This window comes from Caretta caretta, chromosome 2 (genome assembly GCF_965140235.1).
Source record: "Caretta caretta isolate rCarCar2 chromosome 2, rCarCar1.hap1, whole genome shotgun sequence".
Taxonomy (NCBI): Eukaryota; Metazoa; Chordata; order Testudines; family Cheloniidae; genus Caretta; species Caretta caretta.
In genome coordinates this window covers 4,739,077-4,752,005 of record NC_134207.1, presented here as the reverse complement: position 1 = coordinate 4,752,005, position 12,929 = coordinate 4,739,077, and the positions used below count along the sequence as shown (strand labels likewise).

At 45.2% G+C, this 12,929-nt stretch overlaps 1 protein-coding gene across 3 annotated transcripts in view; it reads right to left on the bottom strand.

Annotated features, from left to right (window-relative positions):
- The window catches only part of ZC3H3 (zinc finger CCCH-type containing 3), a 349,381-nt gene that overhangs the window by 104,257 nt on the left and 232,195 nt on the right, over positions 1-12,929 (bottom strand). For all 3 annotated transcript variants that reach the window (XM_048841821.2, XM_048841824.2, XM_075124896.1), the window contains exon 8: positions 9,481-9,550. In XM_048841821.2, the coding sequence (XP_048697778.2) occupies positions 9,481-9,550 (70 nt within the window). The remainder of the gene's footprint in view (positions 1-9,480; positions 9,551-12,929) is intronic.

The window sequence follows — 12,929 nt, the reverse complement described above, 5'->3', positions numbered from 1 at the left end:
TTAACATAAAGGACAAGGCTCTAGGGCTATCTTTTTTGTTGGTGGTGGTGTGACCATAAATGATTCCTTTAATGTAGTTTTTGATATAGAACCCAAATTAGCTCTAATAAAAAGGGATAATAAAGCCGGCTCTTATACAAAAATAAACTCCTCCTAGCTGTCAAGCCTGAACCATTATCAAGAGGAAGCCACATTCTCATTTCAATTAACCTTGTTTGCACCCCACTACGTCCACGCAAATAACAATAACATTAATTCAAGGCACTGGTGCGGGGCCTCCATATTAGACAGCTTTGAATATGTACATGCTTTGGAGCTGGCAGCTAATGAACCCGAAACTCAACGTGAATTTCCAAATTGCTCACAACAGAGTTTTGAAGCTCTATTAGGGAGAAAAATGCTGATTCTTTTCAAGTTCCTCAAGGGGAAAAGCTGTTGTAACAGCAGCATGCCTCTGCCCAAGTCCTAGCCTCTCTCTAACCTCCATTCTCAAACCCATTCAGTCACACTTACAGTTCTCCCTAAATCATCAGGAAGAGGCAGGGCCTGCTTCTCCACACAGCATCACAACAAGACACCAATTTCAGATCCACTCTTGACCAAGCTGGCTTTGTTCTGGATGCCTGCTCCTCAGAGGGGATCCCCTGGGTCCAATATATACATAATAGTTCACCAAAGGGTGGCAAGAAAGGTCTCTACCGAGAGCCAGTAGCCCATTATACTCATTGCAAAATGTACGTACGGATACGATTTCAGAAGTTATGTATTTATCATGAAAATTATCTATCATGGAGTCAAGGCCTGTCACCAGGAGGTGACACATCTCGGACAGGTTCCTTTCCGGCAGGAGATGCCAGTCCCTGTCTGGTCATATGTGTATTATCTGCCTCCCAGTGGAGGACTATCTGCATACTTGAGCCAGGTGCCAGTCAATAAGTTGTGAAATCTACAAGAGAGAAAATCTATAGGAGGAAACAAAACAGTGGGGGAGGGAGGTGCCCTGTTTATGAATGAAGACAAAGGATGGGACTTGTATATCTTAAGATGCAGAAGAACACGCTGGGTCCTTCACTTAGGAGGCATGCTGTCCGTGTCTCATGGAAGAAGGATCTGTATCAAGCCTGTCTGTAAAAGGCTGCAAGGACTTAGCGTGAGCACTATTCTATAAGACATGAGAGTAGCTAGTTAACTAAATCTAGGTTATAGAATGTGTGTTATGATTTTATTTCATATGTAGCCATTTGTTTCCAGTATGTCTACTTGGTATCACTTGAATCTCTGTGCTTTGCTAAATAAACGTATACCTGTTTTCACTATAAACATTGTGATGTTATGCTCCATATTTTTCATAGAAACATTGTTATGATATGAATATGAAATAAATTAGATATGTTTTATGCAAGATGGATCATGTGAGATATCATTGGAAAGGTTATGATTTACTGAATGTGATTATCCAGTTTGTATGCATGTATCATATCTGTATCTAAAGTTAGGAATATTGACTATGTAACCATTACAACTGTGTGTGTACTTGGGAAGCACCCACCAGACAGCAGGCTATCAGCCTTGATGGGCTATTAGGAAGAAACCATAAGACTCTGAAGATACTAATCTCTCTCCTTCCTGAGAAGCTGGTACTTTGTTTTGACACTACAAGAAGGTCAGGTGGTCATGTCACCTGGTACTAAACACCATCTTGGACTTCTAGTGATTTTCCACTAAAGGGTGTGTGTGTGTGTGTCAAGACTGGGAAACGAAAGGTTCCCACCTTATGTAAATCCTATTTAAGGATGGGAAGTAAGTTGATCTTGGTTCACTCTTCACTGAATCCCCACCCAGGATGACAGCTGGAAAGATCTGAGAAACAAAGACATGGGGATGGAAGAGTTGAGCCCAGGCTGGAAAAGGGATCTGGTCTGTGAATATGGTGTCTGAAGATTTAAGTTGCAAGCAGGGTAGCTAACCTTCAAAAATTTCTGCATCCTGCCCAAAAGCAACTTTTAGGGTGAGAAATTACTTCTTGAAACCAGTCTCTAAGATCTTAAGCTTAGTATGAGTGGTTTGTTTTATTTGCTTAGTAATCTGCTTTGTTCTGTCTGCTATCCCTTATAATCATGTAAAATCTGCCTTTTGTAGTTAATAAACTTGTTTTTGTTTATTATAAAAGCCAGTTTGTGCAATTTATAATGGGGCGGGGGGAAGAAGTTGGGCATATCTTCCTTCATATTGAGGGAGTGGGCAAATTTATGAGCTTATGGTGTATAGATTTCTCTACGGCGTAAGACATTATTATTTTGGGTGTACTTTCCAGAGGGAAGCTTCACTTGAGTGCTGGGCAATTTCCTAGCTGAGGCTTCTCAGAAAGAGAGAGAGAGAGCGTTTGTGTGTGTGTCCCCATCCGTCCATCCAGAGGCTGCAGAGCCTGATTCAGCAAAACAGGGAGGGAGCCCAGGCTAGTGGAGCAGGCAGGCTCAGTGAAACCCCAGCATATCGGGGGCATCCCAGACGGGGTGGGGGGTCCAACCCATCACAAACATATCTAAGGGCTGCATGTTAAGCGGAGCGGTGATCTGAGGTGGAACTGGTGAGCTGGGGTACACTGTTTCTTTTGAAGCAGCAAATCTGTGAACATTGTGAAGGTCTAGCACACCAGGGGCTGGATGCTCCAGGGAGATGCTCAGAGGTTGGTGTGCACCAATTGCTAACCAGTAGAGAGAGAGCAGGGCTGGTGAGGCCTACAGGGGAGTGCTTGTATTGCCCATGGCTAGTGAAGCTGGAGAGTTGACCCCTGACAGGCAGGCACAGACAAGGCTTCCGCACGCTAAGGGCAGATGGTAGTGAGGTGCCTCCCAGCCCTGGATAGACCTGAAGTGTCACACCTGCCCACCAAGAGGCGCAAAGGGCTGGACAAATTTTGAGCAGAAGGTTAATAAAAATGGTTCTGGTTATTTGTTCTGCAGAGGCCTGTCACTGTGCACCACACGACGAGTCAGCAAAGAGGGTCTAATTAACTCTCTAGGTATTTCTGCGGCCCTATTATCAGAGCATCTCACAATAATTAATGGAGCAACTTTTGCTACACCCCTCTGGGGTACAGAAGGTTGCCCCCCTTTTACAGAGGGGAAACAGAGGCATAAAGCAGATGAAGTGATTTGCCCCAGGTCACACAGGAAGTCTGTGCCAGAGCCACAGACTGAACCCAGGTATCCTGAATCCCAGCCCCATGCCCTAACAACTAGCCCATTCTTCCACCGCTGGGTAAGGCCCCCAAGGAGATTTCACGTTACCTCAGACGAATACGGGACAACGGCTCACATGTGAAAATGAGCAAGGCTCCTCTGGTGGGGCCCTGAGCTTCTCGCTCCCACTCAGAAAAACAAAAGGTAAACCAGAGTAAAATAAAGGGAATAGTTGAAAAATCCCATGCACCATTCCCAGCCATTAGACTGCTTCTTATCTGGTAAACAACCAACAATGCACTAAGGTGCTTTCAACAGAACAGCTCCTTCCACATGAAGGATACAAGCAGAGCAACTGCTCCACTGTCCCGAGAATATCGTGCCCATGTGCATGTCCCACTAGGGGGTTCCAGAGCTGCAGTAACTTTTCCACTGACTAGCTGGTCAGCTACAGCAAAGGACCAACGGGCGCTTCCCTACAACGCACAGCAGCATCCGCTGAACATGCTGACCTAGAGCTGCCACTGGAGATGTCAGCGGGTAAAAGAATGCTCCACTCAGTTTGCCAAACTGGTGGATTTTCAAGGGCTTAAGCAGCCTGGATTTGTGCACCTGTTCTCCTGCAAAGCTACGTGAGCTTTACGCAGATAGAGATAGAACGAGATATAAAATCCATGAGCTCAAACACGAGAGTACTGGGCACGTTAAAAATACCTTCTGTGCACAGACAACGCCAGGGCATGCTCCCTCTACGTACACAGGCTCCTGCGTATGAATATTAATGACAGATATTTTGGAGCATTGAGAAGCCTGAGTTACAGTAAACCACATTACCTGCCCTCGTCCTTGTGCTCTTACACTCACTCATGCTAAGGGGAACCATCAGAGGAGACATACTACCCCATGTGAGCTGGTGGGTTAGGTGCATTTGGGAGCATCAGTGGCTGAGAGTGGTTAGTGATTTCTTGATAATAGCCATGAATGCCTACCAGGAACAGCCGCAAACTACGTGGCACAACAGGGAGGCGAGGCTAGACTTTAACATGTGAAAGTGAAAATGGATGTAGTGGCACTGCGAACCGATGATTTAAGCAGCACAATCTAAACTGGGTACACACCAGCCTGTCTGAGGCTCTGTACTTTTCTGTAAGGGCGCTGGAGGACCACCATCCCCGCAGGAGAGGGCAAGACAAACAGCTGTAAAAGCTGGAACTGCTGGCTAAAGCAGGGTATGACTATGAAGAAGCTTACCAAGCAATCCAGCTTCAGAGGGTACCAGCAAGTGTTGTGTATGTTCAGAGCACAGATATTTAGGGGTGGACTGATGGGGGGGGGGGGAATCTTATTACCCTACAATTTAGGATGATTTACACTGATTTCCTGGCAATTTACTCTAGAAGAATCCGCCCAGTGATCAACCCTTGATCTGATATGGATAGAGACTAGTACCTCTTCACCCACACCCTGCTGGGAAGTTAACAATGCCAAGAGAAAGTCACATTATCAACAAACAAAAGCTCAGCTCCAATAGTTAAAACAATAAATAACCACCCAAAATTGCTCATTTGAAGAGCAAGTGGAATTTGCCCTGCCTGGTTATAGCAAAGCCTCCAAGCAGTAGAAAACCACTTTCCTTCCTTTGCTGAATGAATTCACCTGTCTCTTTCTTTGGGTTTGTATTTGATAAATGAGTCTAACATCACCTTTGCTAGTAATCACACAGGTTAACAGGAAACTACAGAAGTGAATGCCGGAGTCGCCTCTTGCTTTGGGGAGCCTGCTCTCTGCAGCCATAAATCACAGTGAATGGGCTCTGAACTCAGCAAAGAAGGCTGTTTCTCTTCCAGCCCACACCAACTACAAGATGGCAACCGGTGACCTTTGAACCGTTTAAGGGAGACTAATGCTGGGGACAGTCACTTTCCCCCTTTGGTAGCACAATGGACATTTTTGGAAATGTACTTACAATATTGGTTTTTCAGATGTACAGGAAACCCTGCATGCTGGATACTCCTCTATGTCCAAGGCCCACTGCTATGACAGTTACTACTTCTGGGTGTAGAGAAGGCTTTGCTAACACAGGTGGGTAAACTACCCCAGTAAAGGAAACCTACAGGTGGTGGACAAAGTCCAACAGAAGCCTACAATCCTGTTCTTCTATCAGGGCACTATTTTGTGGGAATGATCTTGCCACCTTTTCTCACACAAACTCCCTTTCAAGTCATTCCGCTCTCTAACACCTGAATACTATTTATTTCTAAATCAAAAAATGCCAGCTGCCCAGCACTCAGGAGTAGGAGGGGAGGGAGGAGTTTGGGTGAAATCCCAAATGTATGTATAAAAACCACTTGTGACACCCTGCACGAAGACCCAAAGGGACAGGACTTTGGCCAGGGGAATATTAAGGCCCTGAATCAGGAAAGCATCATCGTTCAGGACAGCACTTAGGTACATGCTTAACTTTAAGCATCATTTAAGCTTTAGATTGTGGTGGCCCCCGAAAGCCCTGCTCAGGATCAGGGCGCGGCTGTGCTGGGATCTGTAAGAACACAGGACACAGTCCCTTCCCTGGGGTCAGAGAGAATAAGCCAGCTCCAGTGCTGTCTGGAACTGAGATGGCTACGGCAGGCCTGTACAGGAAATAGAGGGATGCTGATGGAGGGGAGGGGAGCAGGGAAAGACGAGGAAGTGGTCAGGAAGCCAGGAGGAAGAGACTGGGTAAGGTAAGGACTGTGGACTTTCCCAGCTGACACAGCTTAAGCTTTATGTTGCTGCTCGGGGAGCGGAGGTTGGGCCAGGTTGAAGACGGCCCAGGTTCTGATTCTCAGTAGGCCAGGGCAGGGAAAACGCCCTGCACGGAATTGTGTGCATCTTAAAGTGACCATGCAGTATTTTCTCTCTTTTCCTGTCCCGCACCCACCACCCCATTCCTGCGGCCTGGAGCCCACACAGCATCATCCCAAGCTATTTTCACATCTCTACCCAGAAAGGTCCAATAATTTTATCCTGTGTTTAGAAATAAAACCTGACCTGCTTCTGACTCAAGGCATGCATTGGGGGTGAGTGGGCAGGACAGAGGGGGACACGTGGAGGGGCAGGAATGGGGAAGTGAGCAGTGGATGAGAGGCACACGGACTGGAGGTGAGGGACTGTATGCCACGGAGGTGTGCTACCTGCTCTGGGAATGGGAGATTCTCACCTTTGCCCTTTAACATGTGCAAACAGGCAGCAAAAGGTCAAACTGTTATTTTAGGGAAACAGTTAAGATTGGGTGGGGGTGTACATTGGGTGGAGGGAATAGAGTGGCTCTGGGGAACTGGCTGATCATTTCCAGCCGTTTCACCCGAAGGGCTTTCTCTGAGATTGGACATGTTCAGTAATGCTGCCCTGGGGTGTTCACAGGACTCCACTGAAACACTTGCAACAGTCACTTAAAAAAAAAGAAAAGAAAAGAATAAGGTGGCTGCTGGTTTTCACCCTCACTGTCCCAGCGCTCCTGAGAGACCAGAGACGAGCGCTCGGTCAGGGCAGGCATACAGTGGAGGGGGGAAAGCGATAAGAAACATTACAGCTGCAGGCTTACAATGTAGCAGAGATTTTCGGTGTGATTAGATATGAGAATTACCCTCACAACATGCTGCTAGGCACTGCAGGATATATACACACACAAGCATGACTACAGATCTGGATAGTTCTGTTCAATACACTAGTGCTAATACACTGCCTGACGGGTTCAGATACCTTTAGTCCACTGCCTGGTCTCTGATAGCAATCGGCACCAGATACTTCAAATGAAGCTGTCAGGACCCTGCAATAGCAAATGTGGGATAAACTTCCCCTCACATTCGGTCCCTTTCTGATCTCTAATACTTGGAGATTGGGTCAGGCTCTGAAGCATGAAGTGTAACATCCTTCCAAAACGGTTGTTCGCTTTAACTGTAACAATGGATGTTATTGATCTCCAGATAAGCATCCAATCCCTTTCCGAATCTTGTTAAGTTCTTGGTCTCAACAATGCCTTCCACAGTCCGGTTACACACTGTATAAAAAAATTGCTTTTTACCAGTTCTGAATTCCCCACCTTTTGAAGTCTCATAGACTCATAGACCCATAGATATTTAGGTCAGAAGGGACCATTATGATCATCTAGTCTGACCTCCTGCACAACGCAGGCCACAGAATTTCACCCACCACTCCTACAAAAAAAACCTCACACCTATAACTGTGCTATTGAAGTCCTCAAATCGTAGTTTAAAGACTTCAAGGAGCAGAGAATCCTCCAGCAAGTGACCCCTGCCCCATGCTACAGAGGAAGGCGAAAAACCTCCAGGGCCTCTTCCAATTTGCCAAGTCATCAAATCTCTTCTTGTGTTCTGAGACAGGGAGGACAGAAGTTCCCCATCTCCATTCTCTAGACTAGTGGTTCTCAAACTATTGTACTGATGACCCCTTTCACATAGCAAGCCTCTGAGTCCGACCCCCCCCCGTTATAAATTAAACACACTTGTTTATATATTTAACACCATTATAAATGCTGGAGGCAAAGTGGGGTTTGGGGTGGAGGCTGACAGCTCACAACCACCCATGTAATAACCATGCGACCCCCTGAGGGGTCCCGGCCCCCAGTTTGAGAACCCCTGCTCTAGACTGTATATAATTTGACATACTGATGAGTAAAAGACTGCTCTATAAGTGCTGTATGCACAAAAAGTCCCACATGGCGCTTTGGCGAATAGTTCAGAATGCGAGTCAGATGGCCTTCAGGATAACTTAGGAGCTCTCCATCAACCACAGCCAGAGTGAAAGAGAAACAAGTAAGCTGCGTCCAAAGGTGAGAGCTGTCGAAAATGGTTCTGTTTCAAACACTGGTTACACATGGGGGGCTGGTGGTTAAAACCTTTGGAGGTATCGCTGGGTTAGTTAAAGCTCTATGTAATACATTTTGATTACATAAATGGCATGATGGACTATGACTGGAACAGAGAAACATTTAACCAATAGGGAATGGAGAAAGGAGAGAGCGGAAGGTGGCATCTCCAGGGTGATTTATGACGGTATCTTTGGATGATCTGTGGGACAAGCGACAAAAGCAATGCTTCCTGATCCGACAGCTCTCTGGTGCTTTGATTCCTGTCGTGCCTCGGGCTCACAGCAGTTAAAGTTGCACTAAAGCTGCTTTAGGCAAACTACCTGCCAGAATTACACATAGTGGGGCTGGAACAATCACGGAGTGACATGATGGAGGGGTGAAGCATAGTATTTATGGACTTTTGGGGAGGTCCCTTTTCCCTTTCACATCCAAGCCTCTTGCATCTCCACCACGAGAGCAGAACATGAAGACTGAACTGCTTCTGATACTGTGATCCCTTCTACTGTGGAAGCATGGGTTTCTCGGGAATAAACCCTTCTGGCTTGGACATTAACACCTCTAGTTTTTGTTCTGACTCTCTGTCTAGGGCTTGAGAACTTCTCTCTCATTCATGCAGGCCCTGACTCAGCAAACCACTTAAGTATATGCTTAACAGGGGCAAAGTCCTTCTCTCCTCAACAAAGAACCCAAGCATGTAAGTTAAGCACATTCTTAAGTCCCAGGTTTTCATTTAGGCATGTGCTTACGTGCTTTGCTGGATTGGGACCTCAGAAGTTACTTCCAATGTGAAGTCCTATCCAGCGAATGAAAATTAACCTGCTAAATTATCAGCCAATAATCGCTAAAATAAAATCTAATTATCTCTCAACCTTAATCTGTGTAATAAAACGAAAGAGCTCCGAACACTTCCAAGCAGAGTGAAAATGATGAAATTAAAAATCATTCTGCCAGACAGTTTCATTGTCTAGCTTAAAAAAAAAAAAAAGTTAATTTATGTCTCTTAACTGCAGTACGTTCCAACATTCTCTTGGTCTGACCCCAGCTGTGGAGCGATTTAGAACGAAGCATGGTCTTAAAGAGATGGCAAACACTCTGACTCCGTGTGCTTGTGTTCTGATCTGAAGTGCTTAAATACCCCTTAACCAGACACGTTACCAGTACTGCAAACAGCCCCAGGTGTTCTAGTCTCAAATTCGCTGCTTAATGCACTAAAATACTGATTCGCCAAGTTGGTTTAAGAGGCACACTCTTCTCTCATTATAAGCTGTGACCCTGTAATGAGCCTGAACAGCTTGGCAAGCAAACTGCAAATGAACTCAATTTGAAACACTCTATAGCATAGACTTCCCTACAACCAGCAGAAGCATTGCTTCCTTAGGTCAACTCTCTCATAAAGCAGGAATGTGCTCATTAGAAAACCATACAGACCTTATCTTTAGAAACTTTGTGTGAAAATGAACATGTCCCATCAGTCTTCTTGCATGTGCCACGGAGAAATCTGCCAAAGAACCGGAAGGGGGTTTAGAGACAGATACAGAGTATTACAAACAGTTCACAGAAACATGCTATTTTAAACACAGAGAATACCCCCGGACTCACCATTTCATACTTGTATTAGCCTGAGGCACAGTTCAAGTGAACATTACATAACTGCTCCATACATTTTCTATTAAAGCCCATTTCACATACCAAACCAGTACTTATCTTTCCCCCTAAAAGGGCAAGTGATGCCTCATGAAAGTTTTCTAAACAACTCAGTTACTGATCAGTAACCAGAGGGACTGGTGCTACAAACTTCAGATGCAGTATTTGAAACCCTGTGGTTATCAGGAGGATTATTTATACCTTCGCAGTGCCCAAAGGATCCAGTCACACTGGGGCTTCATTGTGCCCGATGCCGAACAGAAACAAAGGAAGGCCTGGTCCCCCGTTCAGGGGTGTTTAAGGTCTGGATTCAAAAGACAGGGTGATCGGATATGAACTCTGGATGAAGATCGGAGCTCAAGATTCTGAAAGCACCCCCTAAAATATGTGTAGGCATTTAGCGTCTTCTGATTAATCAGTATTTAGACACCACAGCGATAGTGGATTTTTAAATTCAGATAGACACATTCAGGAGTGAAGAGGCATTTTCTTAAAGGAAAATGATTTAAAATGACTTTTTAAAAGAATAATATCATAGCATTAACAGTTGGGTAAGAAATGATACTTATCAAAACTGTTCATTTTTCAAACATTTTACAGCAATGGCGCAAGTAAGACGAGCTGGGAACAGTCTTCAGTGTTTCTCGTAATAAAGTAATATCCCTTCCTGGTTACACAGCATCTCAACCTGACGCACCCCACAGAACTTTCCAGACTGCAACCAACACACACAATTCAGCTCAATTCAACAAGGTTTTATTGGCATGACAAGCTCCACAAGTGTTGCCACAGAGAATGACTCCTCCGGTCAGTGGTAAGTAAGATCCACACAAGCACAGTTTGGGGTATGATCCCCTGCATCCATTGGCTATTACTCTCCACTCCTGGTATGTTGCTACAAAAGGGTATGTCAGGTGAAGGCATCCTCTGGAGAGGAACATCGCAGTATTCAGCAGCATTCAAAATTACACTGTTTACAACAGAAATGGATTGTCATGCCCTACTGGAGGCTGCAGTGTGTGTTTTGAGGAAAAAATATATAAAACCTCCAGTAAATCCATTAAAGTCAGACTAACCCCAGGGAAGATGCTCCCCAGCCCATGGCTTAAATGTTTAACAAGCACAGTACTGGCATAGGCTGGAAGTGGAATATCAAACAGGTGCGCCACAGACCCCTGGTTTAAAAAATGTTTCATGTCTTCATTTCAGACAGGCTAGCCCAGCATCCAACACCACTTGGCTCATTTGCTGGCACCCAGAATCGCAGGGCTCCATCCTGCAAGGCGCTGAGTGCCTTAAGAATGTCACAGGATTGGGCCCCAGGAGGAGGCATGAGGAACGCCGGTCCGCAATATGCTACTTGTCTAATCAGTCATTTGTAAAATCGGTTTTTTCGGTGGAGCATGTAGGACAATAAGCAAGGCTGGAGTCAGCACCACCACCGGGTGACAGAAGGCAAACCTCTAACGCCAAGCCTTCGCTCTAACCTTAGCAGCAGCAATCTATGGCAGCTTTGGATGTGTGAGCACACAGCTGCAGCGAGGTCTGTCGGTGCTCTTGTGATGAGCAGAGGAGGTCAGCACTGGAAGCAGAAGTGATGTCTGCATGTGGATCATTGACAGAGATGTCCAGGTGGCCTGGAAGGTTGGAAACGTTTCCCTTAGCTTGGTGTTCCCCTGTTCGGAAAGGCCTGGGCCAGTGGATGGATCCTGAAGCAACTTTAACTGTCTGTTAACTGGGATTAGCTATAAAACAATGTACGACTGCAGCACAGTCTCTTTCCCATCTCAGAGGCATTTTCAGAACAACCCACCTCAAGATTCGGAGTCAAGGAGTGGTTTGTTCAGAGGGACTAGTCCACAGAGAGGGGTGCTAGGAAATGTGTTTGCGTGTGCAACTTCTCGGTTCCAGGAAAACAGACTGGGCTGAAAGCAGGCTTGTGCAGATGGAGCATGCTGGAGAGGAGGGTGGTTGCAACAGAGTCCAAATATATCTTACTTCTTCACATGCTCCATCAAGGGGAAAACCTAACCTGAGAGGCAGAGAAGCCCATACCTGTTACATGTCAAACCAGAAGCTCTTGCTCCTTAACTGAATTCTAGATACGCTCCCAATGAGAGGTGTTTTATAATCGATCTGCTAAATAATCTTCTTAAAGCCATTGGCACAGAATAAACATGGGAAGGGGGGAAGAAGAGGATAGACTTTTGTAGCTGTACCTGAGGTTTAAAGTGCAGGTTAACAAGTCCTGCAGCTAAAACCCCACACTGCTCTGATGTCCATGTCACCTGTCCAGTTCGCCTAGTGGCGGCATATACATGTTGAACAGGATTAGTGAAAGAACTTACCCTTGTGGGACTACTCCCCCTGTGGCCTTGGGTAAATCATTTACTCTCTGCCTCACTTTCCCCAGCCACCAAACAGAGATAATACTTGGCCTCACAGAGGTGAGAAGAATCAGTGCTTGTTAGTAAGTTCTAAACTTTACTATTGAACTTAAGAGATACAGAACTTCACGCTAGCCAGTGTTCACGTTGATTTAACATTAATGTTGATTCTTAGACAGGCTACACGAGTTACTACTTTGATCTTTTGCCATAGTAAAACAACTTAATTATTAGGGAAATTAGATGAAATTACAAAAGGTGGATGCCAACTGGTTGAAAGACTGTATTCAAACAGTAGTTATCAATGGCTCACTGTTGGGGGGTGAGAGGTAATAGCTAGTGGGATCCTGCAGGTAATAGCTAGTGGGATCCTTGTATTATTCAAGATTTTTCTATAATGACTTGGATGATGGAGTGAAGAATACGCTTATAAAATGTGTGGATGACACCAATCTGGGAGGAGTTTCAAACACTTTGGAGTATAGGGTTAGAATTCAAAACAACCCTGACAAATTATAAAAGTGGTTCGAAATCAACCAGACGAAATTAACTGAAGACAAGTGCAAAGTACTTTGCATTTAGGAAGGAAAAATCAAATGTACAAATATAAAATGGGGAATAACTGGCTAGGCAGTGGAACTAATGAAATAGATCTGGGGGTCATATCAGATCACAACTTGAATGTGAGTCAGCAATGTGAAGCAGTTGTGAAAAAGGTAGTACCATTCTGGGAGGGTTGTGACCCTATGCACCCCTGTATTCATACCCTACACACTATGTTAATAATCTTTGTACAAAACATGCCATGTGAAGCATCATTTGAAAACTAATAGGTCAAGGACCATT